The sequence below is a fragment of the Arvicola amphibius genome, chromosome 7 (assembly GCF_903992535.2).
Source record: "Arvicola amphibius chromosome 7, mArvAmp1.2, whole genome shotgun sequence".
Taxonomy (NCBI): domain Eukaryota; kingdom Metazoa; phylum Chordata; class Mammalia; order Rodentia; family Cricetidae; genus Arvicola; species Arvicola amphibius.
The window spans coordinates 134,034,113-134,052,758 of record NC_052053.1 but is presented as its reverse complement, the minus strand read 5'-3'; the positions used below and the strand labels follow the sequence as shown (position 1 = coordinate 134,052,758).

At 38.4% G+C, this 18,646-nt stretch overlaps 1 protein-coding gene across 1 annotated transcript in view; it reads left to right on the top strand.

The window, feature by feature from the left end:
- Crppa (CDP-L-ribitol pyrophosphorylase A) overlaps positions 1 to 7,759 on the top strand; it is a 254,540-nt gene extending 246,781 nt beyond the window's left edge. Inside the window, 1 exon segment of the mRNA XM_038337019.1 lies at positions 7,416 to 7,759. Coding sequence (XP_038192947.1) covers positions 7,416 to 7,520 — 105 coding nt within the window. The 3' untranslated portion in view covers positions 7,521 to 7,759.
- Positions 7,760 to 18,646: the final 10,887 nt, after the last annotated feature.

Here is an 18,646-nt window from a genome sequence, read left to right as displayed (position 1 = left end):
ACAGTACAGGAGAGACCACTTTTTCAAATTTATTATGTTATAAAGTTAATACTACAAATGAGTGATGTTATAAGAAGATGAGGCAGAACTCTGTGACACATTCCAGCTCTATTAGCAATTGCTACAGCAATTAACCGCTTTCTCTTCAGGACAGAGCTGGTGTTTTCCCTTCTCACGTTCTGCCTCTATTTCAATCAGATTCTTGTTATCACTTCTTTTTTTCCCTATTCAACAAAGTATTGGTGTTGCATCCTAAGGCATTCTTTGTAGTTTATATTTAATAACCCTAGGTTATCCCATTTTAATAATTATCCCATCCCACATATATTTGTTGAGCATCAATTGTACTGTAATGCTGTGGTATTAGACAGAAAATATGGTGACTGATTATCTACGACCCCAAATATATTTTCCATAATACTTATTACCTAGACTTTGGAGAGAGAGAGAGTTTTTCTTTTAGCCCAAAGAAGAGACTCTCTCTCTCTCTCTCTCTCTCTCTCTGTGTGTGTGTGTGTGTGTGTTCATCTTCTTTGTCCTGTATAATTAGTATTAGTTTATGGCATTTTCATCTATTTTGTTTGTTTGTTCTGAATAATCAACAGTAACGTTTTCAGTAAGATATTACGTGAATCAAATCAATCAATAATAAAAATATGTCCACCTTAAAATGCTTTTTTTTTTTTTACTTTTTTGTTATCAAAGCTGTCACGGGGTGATTCCTTTGACCTGCCCTGAACACTTCAGCTTTTCTCCACACTGTGGCACCATTGCACTTCTTTTTCCCATATTTGCAAAATGCATATAAGAACAAAATTAGCATCAAATAATTTTGATTTTATATTAGTGATGATATTCATTAATATAGCAAGATGGCTGAAAGTTTATAAAATCTACTGTTTAACAACTTTTTTGCTTTGTACTTGGAATGAGTAGATATAGCCAAATATATATACAGATTTGATTTTAACAGTATTGTTTATGATATTTGAAGTTTTGGGTCACATAGATTAATTTTTCTTATGCATTTATTCTAAAGCAAGATTAATAAAATGAAGGATGTTAGCATCAAAGTGTAAACAGCCTGAGTTTCTGAGTGGTTCTGTAGTTCCAGGAAGCTGAGTTCACTGTTGGGTTTGGAATTTGGAATTTGCCTAGACAATACAATGTTTATTTTTCTGGAGGGATGTTAAAATCTCCTGAGACATCTGAAGTCTAAATATATATTCATATATTTTAACTTTATGGTTCTCAGCAAAATTCATTGCATTCCTCAGGAGTGTGTGTATGGACAATGAATATCTCAAAAATTTCCTTTTGTGTTGTCTGTAAAGATTGGGAGAACAATGACTTCCTAGCCTTTCCTGCTATTCTTTGAAGCTGAATTCTAAAAACCTACATGCTTCATTCTTGTGACATAAATGTATACTCTTCTTCAAGTGTTAATGTTTTTGAATCCACTTCTTTATGAGATCCTTTACTTCAAGTACTCTGGAAGAAGTTTCTCCAAAAATGGCCTTTTTTCAGAATCATGCAGGACAAGGAGTGTGCAGACACAACTCTTACAGTGCCATTCGCTGAGGATGTGCTTTCTGAATGCCACTTTGCAATTTAGTTGTGGAACAAGGGCTTCTCCTGTTTTAAATGCCAAAGTGGAATTGGGAAGAAGGGAAGAGAGAACTGTTATGAGTTGAGGAGGTATTATTTTGGTGACATTAAAGAATCACATATTTTATAAAAAGCTCACCAGCAGCTTAGAAGTCTCATAAGAATTTCTGCCTCAAGACTTTACTACTTTGCAAAAGGGTGAAAGATATGATGGGCATGAAAAAAAATCAACAAGCTTCCAATCTCACACATAGGATAAGGCTGAAGCAATGTGTGTGCTTCTACGCACCAAACTTAACTGCTGTGAAATAAAGTTAGAATGTTGCCTTATCTGATGAAAGATGATGGTTCTGGTTTTGAGGGTAAGTGCTACAAAGAACAGGGTACACATGATATGAAGGGAAATATGGAGAAAATGGGTAACACTTAATTGGTCATAGGCGATGCAGATCAGTACAGAAGAAGGGGAATGAAGGAGGGATAAATAACACTAAGGAGGTTTGGAAAAGGCATAGAGAATCATATTATTTTATGTTTGCTTCAAATTGTGGGTAAGTGTGTGGTGGTTTGAATGAGGATGCCCCTCATAGGCTTATATATTTTAATACTTGGTCCCTGGTTGGTGAAAATGAGAGAGATTAAGAGGTGTGGCCTTGTTGGAAGAGGTGTCTCAGTTGGAAGAGGTGTCTCACTGGGGTTTTGGGACCTTATGAGATGTACCCCTTACACATCAGCATGTCATTTGGTAGTATCATATTGTAGTAGGAAGCAGCGGGGCTGCGTCCCGCCACCTGGCCGCCGGCTAGCTTTACACCCGAAATAATTACATGGAAACTGTATTCTTTTAAACACTGCTTGGCCCATTATCTGTAGCCTCTTATTGGTTAATTCTCACATCTTCTTTTAACCCATATTTAGTAATCTGTGTAGCACCACGAGGTGTGGCTTACCAGGAGAGATCTTAACCTGCATCCATCTCAGAGAGGAGAAGCATGGAGACTCACAATGGCGACTGCCTGAAGCGTCTCCCCTCTTTCCCAGAATTCTGTTCTGTCTACTCTACCTACCTAATTTTCTGTCTCTTAAAGGGCCAAGGCAGTTTTCTTTATTAATTAACCAATGAAAGTAACATAGACAGATAACTCTCCTCCATCATCATATCATTGGTTCATGTCTTATTTAGGCAGTCATAGTGTTGAAGTATCATAAATGTAGCTTTCCTGTCCTTTCTAGAAGATACAATCTCACGGCACACTGAGATTTGGCTCTTACACTATTTTTCTCCATGATATCACTAGCCATGGATAGTTAACTGTGTTTCCATTACCAGGTATAATTTCCCTCCTATTTAGGGAGGACTAAGTCCAATTAGACAGCTGGTTGGTGCCAAAACATAAGAGCACTATTGCACCTTTAGTGGACATTTTTCTGTGCTGGTTGTGGTTGTTTCTAGTTTGTAGACATCATAGCTGAATTCCTCTCTCTCTTAGCTTGCATAACACCTCCCAGTATTTTGAAGGTCAATCCTCAGAGAAGAGATTGGCAGGTCAGATCCAGCTTGAGTCTTCCAAATCCTTTGTCCAAACGTTGTTTAATTGGCTTACAGTTTGAGGGGGTTACAGTTCATGATGGCAGAGCAAATGCATGGCAGAGCCTCTTTATTACCTGCTACTTTTGGATCAAGAGATGAACTCTTAGCAGTTGACACCATGCATTTGCTCTGCACTCATCAACTATAACCCCCTGAAACTGTAAGCCAATTAAGCACTTTCTTTCATAAGCTGTTTTGGTCATAGTGTTTTGTCAAAGCAATAGCAAAGTAGTGAAGACAAAGTGTGTATATACATAAATAATTTTTCAATGATGTGTGTCACTTGGGGAAATGATTCCCCCAAAAGTCATAGAATATATGAGAGAAACCTCAGTACCAAGCATGAGAAACTTCCTTTCTCATTGTTGGTTAGGGCAGCCCAAGAGACTCCTAAAACAACATAGGATGTTGCTTTTCCCCTTGGTTACCTCTGAGAAGCTGAGGGTAATTTTTGTTGTTAAAGACATGTCCTGGCGCAAACCGTGGAAGGGGACACACAGAGCCAGTTCGCACTAGCACTCTTGCCAGTGTTAACTGGCTGACGGGGACCTCTCAGATCTAAGAATTACATCTCTCTCCCTAAGAAGTTAGAAGAAAAAGAAATCCATGGTTATATAGTACAAAATCCAGGGCCTGACACTTCCCAGTTGCCTGGGCCAAATGGCAGCATTTGTTCCTGTGCATCTGTGTGAGAGCTGGTTAAATGGTCAATAGTTTCTTTCTTCTGTTGTCTCTCAGGGTTAAGACACAGTTAATTTCCCAGACTAAGATCTTGTGTCACTAAGCTGAGGGGAGAGTAAGTGCAGGGTGTCAATTGTCTGTTAAGGTTATAGTATGTTAACTGGTGAGCTGGTGTGTACTTTCCCATAGTGGCTGCAGGCGAGTTCAGAACTCCCAGTCCTCCTCATCTGTGCAGACACAGATATGACACACTTTCCTCCTAGGGCCTATCTGTGAAGGTCCCAAATGGGATATATTTGCAAGACTCTTCTTCTGGCCAAATGTCCTGCCATAAAGATAATTGTGGGGAGCTGGCTTCTAAGTTTATCTCAGGGAATGGTGCAGAGATTTGACTGTGGGAACAAAGGTTTTTTGAAAGTGTGACTTTCTCACGGGGGTCCCACAGTGTAGGAAAAGTCACCCGATATACCAGTACATGGGAAAATTTCGCCCAATAATTGATTAATATACTGCTGTAGCTCTTGGGATGAGTCCCACTATAGAGGGGACCGCTATGGCTTCACAAGGGACTCACAGCATAAACAGTCACTATTCAAGGAGCAGTGCTCCCAGTGCCTTGCATCTAAGCTTACCTCCATCAGAATGCGTATTTCTGGTGGCTTGACCTGATTTGTCAGCTGAAGTCTCATTGCATAACCCTTTGGACCACAGCAATTATCCAAAAATAAGGGATCAGCCCTGAAATCACATACATGCAAGAAACAGGAAACAGCAAGTTGTATTTATGTATTTATACACACACATAAGCAATATGTATATAGATACATATGTGTGTTTCAATAATAATTAAAAAGAGACCATGAATTTGGGAGGGATTAAAGGGAGCTATGTGAGGGGTTGGATGGAATTAAGAAATAATTTATATTGTAAATTTTTAAAACCTCAAAGATAAACTATAATTTGAATGAGAAAATGACAGTGGTGATCAGAACTTGTGCCTGGGTGTTCATGAGCACAACCTTTGTACAAGCATGGTATATTTCAACTCAGGCTTGAAATTGTAGGTGGTGGAAAAGTAAATGAAGAAAGTTTCCTAGGTAAAACTCATGGTAGATTCTGATGCTCAGAATTGTAGTTTAAGTATATAGAACATCAAAACTAGTATTTCATATGGTTCCTTTGTTATTATTCCTAACACTTTCAAAATCTGACAGTGAAGCTCTCAGTATATCATTGAGCAGTTGTTATGCACTGAGTCAAGCTAAGCACAAACTTGATTATCCTAGCTTGACTGCCACAATATATTGCTTAATATTCTATTGACTTAGGTCAATAGAAAGCTCAAGCTTGCTAAATTATTAATCTTCTTTTGGCAGTCTCTTAAAGAAGGCTGGATTTTCCTAACAAAACATTTTCTTTGTAAATTGGAGCTATGTATAGACAATAATGTTGTCTGAAAATTTAGAGAAAATTCTAGATTATTGATTTTACATGATGCAAATTCAATTTAAATGTAAACCTCCTTGCAAATAAATGTAATTTGTTTTGCTTAAGAGAAACCTAAAATAAGTTTGTGATTAAATCTTTTTAACTACAGTAAAGCACAAAGAATAAAGACTTGCCATAAATCTCTTGGATTGTCTTGGTTCTCTAGAGAAAGAGAACTTACAGAATTATGATATTTAAAAGTTTTTTTTTAATAATGGCTCACAGACTCCAGCTAATCCAACAGTGGCTGTCTACCAAAGGAAAGCTTGAGAATACTGTAGTTGTTCAGTCCGCAGCTGAGGTTGGATGTATCAGCTACTCTTCAGTATATACTGGAATCCCAAATAAGTTTACTCTAATGCCAGGAGAGAAAGCGCTTCCTTTTTTCATGGTCTTTATATAAGCTGTCAGCAGAAGGTGTGACCCAGATTAAAGGTAGATCTTCCCACCTCAAAGATCTGGATTAGAAGTGGCACTTCCAATTTCAAATGATCTAATTCAGAAGAAAAATCACTCACAGATATACCCAGCCATTCAGCTCTTGGTTAATTCCAGATGTGGTCAAGTTTACACATCTCAAATGTGTCATCCTCACATGGCTCTTTTTAACAACTAATATTCTCTTCTCCAGTGAAAACACTGGAGTACACTTGCTTCCCTTTTCTGCTGAGGTTTTACCTTTGATATGCTATAGGTACAGCTGAAGATAGAAAAGAGTAAATGCTGTATTGGCCAATACATGTTAGATTTTTATTGTTTTGCAAGAGAATAAAGTTTTAAAGTTTTTTTAAGTAAAAAAAAAATTCTTAGAGTGCTGTGCCAGTGAACAGGGCAGCAGAACAAATGGGAGCCCTGCAGTGATTGTGACTGGATTGGAGTGCATGCTGTTACAGACCATAGAGCATCCGTAGCCCTGAGTACAACTCTTATTTATTCCAGTCCACCATCTGTGTTATAACAGTTGATGAATGTACATGCAAACACTGGTGTGCAGCATTGAACATTTCTTTAACGTTTAAGCATGTGTATAGGTGTTTATCTCTGTGGGGATGTGTGTTTGCAGTCAGGGACCATGGAGGTCAGAAGAGTACAGCAGACCCCTGCCGTTGGAGTTAGAGGAGCCTGGTGTGGGTCCCGGGAAGGGGACTCTTGTGAAAGAACAGTATGCTCTCTGAACTTCTGGGCCGTCTCTGTAGCCCGAGAATTAGTGTTCTTGCAGTTATAGAGAGAACTGCTGATGAGTTCAACTTGGGTTGTTTTTCTTTTACTTTTTAGTATGGGAATTGGACTGTATTCACCGCCTTAAGACCTGGCTTATGGCACTGGTACATGTCTGTCAGACCAGTCTTCATGTTTGATTATCAAAAACCATTCTTATCTACTTCAGACATTTAGCTCATTTCTCTCCTATTTTGCTTTCACCTTTGCAAGCCAACAGAACTGTGTGCTATTGCTGTACTCTGGGCCCTCCTGCTTGTGTGCCCCATGACCACAATATGATAGTTGCATTTGGCCACACTACATAGAGCTGAAGTCCCGGGATAGAGAGGACTTATTTTACTCTTTTCTCTTTCCCGAATTAGATGTTCCCAGATGACTTCTCTTCTAAGGATGCTATTTTGTGGTTTCCTAAATGGTCCATATGTGTTTTCTTGTGGTCAGAGAGAGGGAGTATAAATAGATAATGAAAATATGATGATAATAATGCTACATGATATTAAAATATAGCATTACAATTTTTTCTGTGTTTCACCTGATATACTGCTCTTATTTATCTTTAGGGTCACTAACACTGGCTTCTGCTCTGCCAACACAGCTTCAATCTCATGCCAACCCAGCTTAATAAATTCTTAATTTCAGCGTTGTATTTTGTCCCTGTAAAATATTTTTTAGTATAAAGGGTATTTTGCAAATTTCCATTTTCTGTTTTTATCAGCATTTTGGTCTAATTCTCTTTTTAAAAGTGTGTTAATCATAGTTATTTTTTAAATCCTTGTGTTCTGCTTTTAATTTGTATATTATTGTTTGTCTTTTTTTTTTCCCCCAGGATGAGCAGAAACTACAAGAGAGTTTCCAACAAGGTGCCTCCATCATAGCTGCTTTAGTTAAAGAAAGAAGCTCTGCCCTCGCTGGTCAGCTCCTGCTGGCTTAAGGAGCACAGACGCCAGTCCTCTACGAGCTTCCAAAGACACCTCCAGGAGACGCGCTTGTGCCTGCTTCCCCACCTCATTTCTCTTCCTTGTGCCTGGAAGAGAATTTCAGTTGTTTTCTTCATCTTGTCACTTACAGGATGTGATGCTTAGGTTGTAAAAATGGGCTAGTGCTCATATCCATGGAATTATGTGTGCCAAATATAAATGGCTTCTACCATGAAATAAATGAAAAATACTACCTTTGTGTGAAGAACCTGTTTACTACTACAAAGAAGTTCAATTGAAATGGTAAGGCATGCTTTCCCTTACGGGATGAGAATTTAGACAGCTTAGCTGTTATCTTAGAGCTATGTTAATTAGCAGACTGGTCACATTATAATGGATATCATGAATAAACTTTAGAATTATTCTTAATTATAAAATTGCCCCCAATATGTGATAATATACCTTTTTACCTTGTTTTGGAATTCATCACACCTTATAAAAAAGAAGGGAGCTGGGAAATTGGGTCAGTGAGAAAACACTTGCCTGGTGTGGTCATAGCAACATCACAAAAGAAAAAGTAAAGACCTGGAAATGCTGGGCATAAACAAGAAACAGAATGTCTCGCCCCTCAGCTGTCGCTCTCAGTCTGTAAAGAGCCTGGGATTGCTGTTCACTCTCCTATCATTTTTTTGATTCTGTGTTTTTTATTTGGCTTATGAGATGTTATTTGATGTTATTTTAGAGACTCAACTTTCTCTAGGTTAGTTTTAGGAAAGTCTGAAGAACTTCATGAAGGTTGAGTTGCTTGTGCCCATCCCTGGCTGTGGTCCTCTGGAAGGCAGGGCAGCCTGAGCTGTGGAGTTTATTATACTTTATGCAAGAAGTGTGGCCTGCAAAATCAATATTTTACTCTTCCAGTTTATACTGGTCATGCATATTAACTCTTGATATTTTCCTTTATGTTGAGTTTAGTAATTTTATATGTATAAGTCATTAAAATGCCATTTTATTCTATATATAAATTCATTTTCTTGAAATATGTTAAATCAGAATATTCTGGGACTTACACTGCATGAAGGAATTATAAGATGAGCTGCAACAGGAAGTGAATGAGATGTAATGGGTCTGGCTTCAGCATTTGAAATCCCAAAGCCAGTGACACATTGCCTTCAACAAGGCCACTCTTTATCTCAACAAGGACACCCCTTCCTAATAGTGCTACTCCCTAATAACCAAACATTCAGATTTATGATCCTATGAGAGCTACTCAAATCACCACAGTAGGGAAGTAGTCTTCAGGTCTTAAATATCTGCTGAGAGAAAGATGTGATGGACATTGTCTGCACACAGTCAGCATCCACACATGGATCAGCAGAAGGTCTGCCATCCTTCTGAGGCTATTCTTGGGTGGGGTGAGTTGCCATTTTCCCATGGGTCTGAGACTAGGATTCTTGAGGTGCCCAGTCTATGTCAACAGCACATGTTCACTCAAGACCTTCCTCACCCATCACGTCTTCTTCCATTCCCACCACTTACAAATGGAACCATCTGCTGAAGAGTCACATCCTGAATTCTATAAAGGCCTGTGCAGTTATCTCAGGCATTCTGCACGACTTTAATAGGAAAGTTCATTTCCATGACAATTCATCATCACTACATATTTCATCCAATTTTTAAAAATTCTGGTAATCACTGCATGAAAATTAAATATTAACCCCATTACGTAAAATATGTAAATTTCATACTTTGAATTCTGAAACTAATTGTATAGCATTTAAAAATTTTTAAACGTTGTTATTGATTGATGCACCTCATTCCCACTAATTTACCAGTTCTCTATATCCACCCTCCACCCTTGTAACCTCCACACCAAAAGAAAATTTAAAAATTAAAATTAAAAATAAAACCTCTCCAATTTTTCTTGGCGATGACCTAATCCTCTATCAGTCACAGCCTCCTCCCATACCACTGCCTCCAGTCCCACCCTGCTCTTACCATCCCTCTACTCTGTCTTTCCCACTTCTCTGTCACATATTTGTTCCTCTGAATGGCATCAGATGTGGCAGTGTGTCACACTGTGTGCCCTTTTATCCAAACAGTTCTACTTGAAAATGTTCTTTGCAATGAGTCATTGGTCTGGTTCAAAGCCTCTGGCTTCTGCTATAACATCGGTCCATGACCCTCAGATAACCTGCTATTACTCCAAGTTGTGGAGATCCTGTTGCTATGGTTCCACAGGACCGGTCCCTTCATGAGTTCCAGCAGCTCATCAAAAGGGTAGGTGTTGGGATGGGTCAACTCAAGCTTCTGGATCTGGGCCTGGATGGTAGCTGAGTTGATTAGCCTGGGTCTCCCTTCCCCTGCCCACCCTCCACAAAAGCAGGACCCATTTCCCCAGGTTGATATCACTGTCTGTCTATGCTACTCCATTAATGTTGGGAGCTATAGACCCTTGGAAGTTCTTCTGCAACTGGCAAGGTGTGGGCCATCTCAGCATGTTTAAACGTCAACATGGTTTCAGTCAACAGCCCAGACCATGGACATCTGCATGGACTGCATGGGCCACAGACGAGCTAGAATCATGGATCCAGATATGGCCCTTGGTGGCAGCACACAACCAGACATCAATATAACCTCAGGTGCCAACCCAGACCCCAAACACTGAAATGACCACTGATGGCAACTGGTGGCAGCCTGGCTGATATCGCCATGGCTTCCCACGTCAGCCTGTTCCTCACAGTTGTGCCTCTAGTTCTACCTGTCTGCACAGTGTATAAACCACTCAGCTCCACTTGCTCTCCCATCTACCACATGCTCTATCCTTCCCATCTCTCCACCACATATGTGTTCATTGTAGTGGCACCCACAGCCCAGCAGCCAGGGGCAGGTGCCCGGGTGTCTTCCATCCACCCAAAACCTTATGGGGTTACTCCTAAAGTGATGGAAATCATTCCAGTTTACTAAATATCTCTTTTTTCTCACACAGTTAAGTGAACTATGCTCTGTCCTAATGTTAGTAGCAAATGCCGTGATTCAGTAAATTTATTAGACTAGTTAAGTGATAATTATTTGCCACACATATAGAATAAATGCTTTTAAAAAGAAATTAGACAGATGCTTAAAAATATATATCATTGGCAGAGGCAGGCGGATCTCTGAGTTCGAGGCCAGCCTGGTCTACAAGAGCTAGTTCTAGGACAGGCTCTAGAAACTACAGGGAAACCCTGTCTCAAGAAAAAAAAATATATATATATATCATTTAATAATTTTTATACATATGAATTTATATACATATGAATCTATAAACATAAGATAAATGCCATGTATCATATGCTTTAAAATTTCCTGAAACTCAAAGGGCTGATTTAATTTACTATTATATGCTGCCTCTGGAAAGGCAGCTAATGACTTCAGGAAATATTGTTGGTGGAGGGTGACTTGTTGGTTCCTGGCTGCTTGGCACCTCAGACCTGAAATAATCACACAGAAACTGTATTATTTAAATCACTCCTTGGCCCATTATCTCTAGCTTCTTATTTGCTAACTCTTACATTTTAATTTAACCCATCTCCATTGATCTTGCATCACCAGGAGGTTGTGGCCTACCAACAAAGTTTCAGCATGTCTGTCTCAGACAGTGGCTACAGGGCTTCTCTTCACTTCTCCTTATTCCTCCCAGCATTCAGTTTAGTTTTCCCTGCCTAGCTCTGTTCTACCCTACACATGCTTTACTGTATATGGTAGAAATACATGCTCTGAGGTCAGATAAAGACATTTTATTATCATTGATTCCACTTATTTCTTGTTTGATTATGAATTAGTCTCTTAAAATGTGCCTTGGTTTCCTTATCTTGTAATGGCAATAAGTGCTATTACTTAGCTCAAATACATATGTAAAACTCTCCACTTGAGGATTCTACCAAACAATCCAAAGAGTTGTTAAAACATCAGGGTCTATTTAGCAGCAATGATGAGGCCTAACTCAGTTTTCTCTTCTTATTTAACCTAAGTAATCCTTTCAGGATTTCTGTGAAGTCGGTCTGGATCTACCTTGTAATGTGACAATTCTGAAAATCCAGATACAGCAGTGGAGGACCTATGATTACCATATGCTGGAAATGATAAAAAGACAGGTTTTTGCAAATTGTACCACAAATAGGAAGATCTTGTTCTTTACTTGGGGTTTCTGAATATGCTTTACATCTATGATACAGTCTTTTATCTTAAATTTTGTAAGTTGAGCTTAGAAGCAGAAGCATCCAAAATGCAATTTTAATAATTGTTTGACCCAAATAGAAACATGACTGAAGAGTCTGTATGGAACCAGTCTTGTGTTTCCAAAGGTCAGTTATCTAGACAGTCATCAGAGAGCCATCTAGACAGTCATCACAGAGAGCCATCTAGACAGTTATCAGAGAGAGCCATCTAGACAGTCATCACAGAGAGCCATCTAGACAGTCATCAGAGAGAGCCATCTAGACAGTCATCACAGAGAGCCATCTAGACAGTCATCACAGAGCCATCTAGACAGTCATCACAGAGAGCCATCTAGACAGTCATCAGAGAGAGCCATCTAGACAGTCATCACAGCCATCTAGACAGTCACCACAGAGAGCCATCTAGACAGTCATCAGAGAGAGCCATCTAGACAGTCATCAGAGAGCGCCATCTAGACAGTCATCACAGAGAGCCATCTAGACAGTCACCACAATCATGACAGAAAGTCATCTAGACATCATCATAGACTGGTTATTGGGATATGGCTGTCATATAGCTGGTAGGTTGATTGAAAGAGGTTTCTTGAACTTTGCCGTTTGTATCTATTATTCTTTTTTGCTCTGCTTGTAGTAAAATGGGCTCTTAAAATTAATTGATTTATTGGTACAATCAGGCATTTCTTCACTTTTTTTCTTTACCCAGTCTTTTCATCGAAGTCCTTAACTTGGTTGCACTCAGCTCTTCAGTGGACACGAATAACAAAGCCCTTTTAGTTTTGCTAGCTTTCAGGGTTTGAATACCTACCTCACCCCACCCCTCATCCTGTGTGTGTTTTTAAGACCCTGTGAAGTTCATGGTTCCATTTTCTTTTCCTGTTTGAATAGAAATTCATTTTCTTTAATCCAAACTGAGTTTTTAAAAACTATTCTTGAACTGTCCCCTTCAGGAATTCAGTTGCTGGACTTACTGAATGGAGTTATGTATGACCCTATGGTAAAGGAATTCTATTCAAAGACATTTCCGCCTGTTTGTCTTTGGATCGGTTACTGCTCACATGAGTCTGGAAAAGAGCCAAATTATGGAAACAAATTAAAAATTTGAGTATCCCAGTGGGAGTATCCATAAATTTTGCTGTAAACCAGCAACTTAAGATAAGTTGAAAATGTTATGACAGTCAGGGAGAACTATAGACGAGTGGTTGCTGGCTCTGGTTAGGAATCTAATGAATATTAAAAGATTAGGGTTAATTTATGCAGTTATACAAATCACCACTTATTCCTAAACCTGTGTATTTTGCTAAATACATTTTTATTTTGAGTTACTTTCAATTTCAGTTTCATATTAGATAAGTGTTTATTTCTGAAGCTATAGTTTTATAGTCTCAGTCTTTTAAAATATGTAACATGTAATTCTGAATCATAAAAAGTAGTGATTATCTACATATAGTAATGAATCTAGTAGAGTACAATGTAAAAGAATGGATTTTTTTTCTTTTTAGACTCCTACAACTTTTCTTAAGATTATCATTCTCAGTATATAAATTAAAAGGCATTTTGGGAGAGATAAGTAATGTGACATTTTCCCTATCTTTTTAAAATTACTTTTGACCCCGTGCTAAAACTTAAATCTAAAACTTTCTATGCAAAAACACATTCCAGAAATTTTAACATATAGCATGATATTTTAAATGATTTCTCTGTATATCTCTACAGAGTACAAGTTCAGAGAAGCAGAAATCAAAAGCCTATAATTGTCATATGGACATGAGCTGAGAAGAAAACTGAAGTAACCGGAGGGTGAATGTATGGCAAAAGGACAAGAAGAACTAGAAAGCAGGGGTGTTTGTCACAGTGGAAAATGAAACAAATACATTTAATGCACACACACAATAAATTCCTGTTTCACTCTAACTATACACACATAAGTAGCAATATCATTGGTCCCGACAATTATATACCTTTACAAAGATAATTGAATATCTTTATAATTGGACTATCCTATGTCCTAAAATGAAATTGCACTTCCATTTTTTTCCACTTTCAAATAAAATTATTATAGTGTAAATCCACATTTTCCTTCAGGGAATGAACCCCATTCATATCGTCCTTTCCAACACTTTGACACATGGTGTGTAAGTCCTTCATTTCATAGCACTTTATACTAAGTTATCATAAACTACCAAGATCTTGCCTTTGTTATTGATTTTCCTTAAGAGAAAGCACCCTAACCTTCACTGGCCCTTGTCATCCTTCGTCTTAATTTACTCTGTGTATCCCATAAGAAGATCCATCTTTGTTTTCAGAAAATCACTCTTAGATTGTTGCAGATCACACACACAACTTAACCTTTGAACACTCAGTGGATGGAGTTATAGGCTACAGTTTCTCTGACAACTCATTCTCCCTATTGCAATAGACATGTACTACCAATGAAGACAAACGGGTAGGTTGGTCAGTCACACTAGGCCCAACTCCACATAGCTCACCACAGAACACTTGATATTCTAAAATGTTTGTTCCCAAGTACCCTTGAGCCATCGAGCATGCAACGCTCATGCTCAGTCACACCCTATGCCAAGGACTTGACTCCTTAGTACAGCGAGTTCTAGATACTCCAGAATCCCTGATTCAACCATGTCCATTCTCTAGAAAAAAATCCCTGTGTCCAACAATTAAAACAGAAAACAGTATTAGTATTTTAATACTAAAAACAGAAAACAGATATTAATAATTTCCTAAAGGCTGGATATATTAAGGGCTAATCATAATTAACTCCTAACATTCTCAATGTATATTTTAAAATATCTAACTGGGATTTAGAGTTCACTACACTTGAGTAAATTTAAGACTACATTTTATATAGAAACAAACATTCAGATAAAATATGTAAAGGTCTTTTTTCTTTATAACTATCCCAGTAGCCTCTATACGGTAAGACTATTTTGGAGCTAATCTAGGTCATTAATTATAACTGCCATTAAGTTGTGGTTCATTCCCTGTTATGTGGCCTGGAGCAATGGTCTTGAGAATTCAGTGAGCCTCATATATGACAGTAGCTTGAGGCTACTTTCGTTTAGTGCTGGGGCTTGAAATAAGAGAGTTTTACTTTGAAAGGACTTAATTTTAGCTCTGTAACAGCACCAACAATTTTCAAAATGAGCCTTGTTCAGTAATACCGATTATATAAACCTATAATGCTTAAGAAGCCAGTGAAGCACATGTGATGTTATAATCTCTGTTCATATTTGAATTTATCTCCTGTTTCAAGCCCCAGTACTAAACCAAAGTCCATTTCAGTCATTCCTTCAGCTCCTGCTTCATCAGGGATATATGAAGATACTGGGTCTTAAGCACTCATACAAAAGAACATCTCTATAGTTCTTGTCCATAAGCCTTCACTATGGACCAGCAAGGATCATCACACCTTTGCAGGTCCAGACATCAGGGGCATTAGCACATCCAGGTCCTGTATCCTCAGTTCCATCATGATCTTTTAGTTCTCCAAGTCTGTATTTGACCCTTCCCTTGCTTTCCTAGGCTTCCCTGGTATAATCTGATGAATTTCTCCTTTACAGAAGGTTCAGCAGCAATTCTAATTTTGGTTCTTCTTGGTTTCCTCATTTTAGGAGCTTTAAGTACAGGGAAATGAAAACATGTGGAGAGAAACACCAATGAATAACTCAAGTAGTACTGTCTTTAGCATATCAATCGCTAAGGGAGGGTTGTGGCAATAAGTATTGCTTCTTTCAGGGCAGGTTTCTAGTCTACTCCAGTGGGTAGAACATAAATTTCAGTCTTAGGTCTCCAGTTATCTAGCTAGTGTATAGAATGTTTGCACCTGCGTACATGTTCCTATGACCTGGCTGTTAAATTTAGGATTGTATATTTCTGTTTTTCAATCCCATTATTCACTATATGCTGTGCCCTTCTAAAAACTGTTCTTGATAACAGTGCCTTCTCTTGCCTTCTGACCAAATGCACTCTCCGTGCTTTAGTGGGTCTTTGCATTTATTCGTGTATTTTTACATTTGATTGGTCTCTGTTTACACTTATAGGTATTTAGTCACAGTAGCTCACTATACATATGTTGTAAGTACAGAGGTCATGTTCTATGCACCTTTAACAGAGAATAATAAATGCTGGTGACAGGAATAACAGATGATAGACACTCAATACAAAACTCAATACAAAAACTCAAAAAAAGACTTCCAGAAGTCTTTTCTTCATAGGCACCAGAGGTAAAGAAAGCCTCCCTCATTTCTTCTGACACACTAGCTTCAATAAATCTAGTTACATCTCCAGTTATTAATCACCACTTGCCTTTCACTGAGGTCTTCACAATCTACTACAACCCAACTACACCCATTTCTAGGCCATCACACACCACCAATGGAGTCACACAACTCTTTTCTACAGCCTTCTGTTCACTGACTCGTGCTGCACGTTAACAATGCCCTGGTGTACATAATCTGCCTTTTCTTTATTCAGTGCCTAGCCTTTCTACACTACCACACTCATCTTCTTAGGCATATTTTCCCTGACCATTTTCCATTTTTTAGTGCTCAAATAAGCAATATCCAAGCAAAGTGAGACAGCCTGGTATGTAGATCTTTCATACTTGTAAAGACAATCAATGGCACTTATTGGTTTGTACCTTTGTGCTCTAAAGGACATTTGTCACGTTGTCATATAGTGAGCTTTGCACAAACATGTAACATGTTGAATTGGTAGAGACAGATAATTAGGTGATTGTCTTCTCTGACTATAGGTTGAGAAACTTGTTCAACCAGATCTCCAGGAGTGTATGCTTTCTGTACTATATGTTATTTAACCTAATGGAGAATGCATATTATTATAAAAAATATAGAGCATCAATTAGGCATCAACAGGAGCTATTTATTTTGATAATTTTACTTCCTAAGCTGTTGTTAAAGCTCTGTAAGATTTTATGAAAAGGCAGATACTTAAATATATATGATTAGACTGGCACGTGGATGCATGGCTTCCACCAATGGACTTGACTGTGACTATGAGAGAATGAAGAAAAGATAGACAGACATACAGACAGACAGAGAGGCAGCTGGGATTAAACAGCCTAGGCTCAGGAGGATAAACTGCAGCACCCTAGAAGCTTAGTGTATTTGTTATATACTATGGAAAAGGGAGTCAGGGTTATTGCATATAGATAAACAAAGAGGCAGGGTTTATGATGCACACATGCGTCAAGTGGAAGGGGCTAGCTAGTCTTGGTAGGAGCCATCTCTGTAGGGGAGCAATCTTTTGGGCCATAAATATGGGGGGGGGACTATGGTAGACATTTTGTGAGTACACTATTGACATGTATACTCAGTCTCTTGAGGAAAGCTGTGCTGTCCACTGAACTTGCCTCTGTCAACAATGCGCATTCACATGGGACTTCCTTCCCTCAGGGCTTTCTTCATTCCCTACCCTTGACAATATTATTATATAGAGAAAGGGAAAAGAGTCACATAAAGTCAGTTGTCAAATGATCTGTGAGTGTCAAAATAGCATCTGGAAATCTGAGTGCTCTTATGAAGAAAACTCACATTACAAACTGGCATTTGTAACATTATTTATTTATTTATTTAAAGAAAGCTGCCTATTGACATTGTTCTTGTTTCTATAGATTTTTCCTAAGGTACACAACGAATTCAAACAAACTCTTCAAGCTCATTTTCTGTTTGTTGCTTTCACAGAATCAAAGCTCCATCTGGTGGAAGAAGCTGCTTCCGCATTCGACAGTTTTGAGCAGAAGCACTGAGGTCTGGTCAGCAGGAAAAGTAAATGTGTACATGTCTACACACACGCATATTTGCATGTGGCTCACACAGACGTTCTTCTGCCATGAATGCGTAAGAGGGGCTTGTGTGCCATTTCACTGATGTTTACGAAATAACATTCAGAACTTAATTATTATGAATGGCTCATAAATTCATCACCAGAATAATCTTATTGTAAAAATCCCAAACAAGCTTCTTTCACCTATTTCAATTTCATATAAAAATTTTGTGTACGTGTGTGTGTGCAAGCATGTGTGTGAAGGCCAGAAATTGACAAATACTTTCTTTTTCAATCATTCCCCATGTTATTTTTTAGATAAGGTCTCTTGCTGACCTGGAACTCACTGATTTGGTCAGATTAGCTAGCTAGGGAACCCTTAATCTCAGGCTTTGCCTCCCCAACTCTGATATTACAGTTGTACACACCCAACCCCAGTTTGATACAAAGATGCTGGGATAAAACTCAGGTTCTCATGATTACGTGGTCAGCACCTTTTGGGTTGAGCTATTGCCACTGCCCCCAACTTCCTTTTTAAATAAATTTATTTATGCTTTGGTAATAAAAATCTACCTACAAGACTCTATGGAAAATGCAAAATGATGAGAATCAAACAGAGGAATGCTCGAAAGCAAGCATTGGCTAATCTGGCATTTTACTTAATGTGCCTTCTTTCTCCAACACATGAGTGTTATTATATATACTCTTATATTGAGTGCTATAGCTTTATAGCTATTAGTTCTATAATAATAAGAAACCACTAGAGTCAACACACTGGAAATATTTCTGATGGACTTAGTCCATCAATCTATTTTGTTTTAATATATTAAAATGTGAAATAAAAGAATTAAATTACATTTGAAAATTGTTAACATTTATTTTAAAAACACAGCTATTCAGCAATAAAGATTGTTTTTCTCTCGAGACACGCAGTTTCTTCCACCCCCACATCCCACCCTGGACTGAGCTCCCAAGATCCAGTTGAGGAGTGGAGGAGTGAGAATATGAGCAAGAAATTCAAGACCATGAGGGGGTCATCCACTGAGGCAGTTTGCTTGAGCTAATGGGAGCTCACCAACTCCAACTGGACTGGGAGTGAACGAGCATGGGAACAACCATGCCCC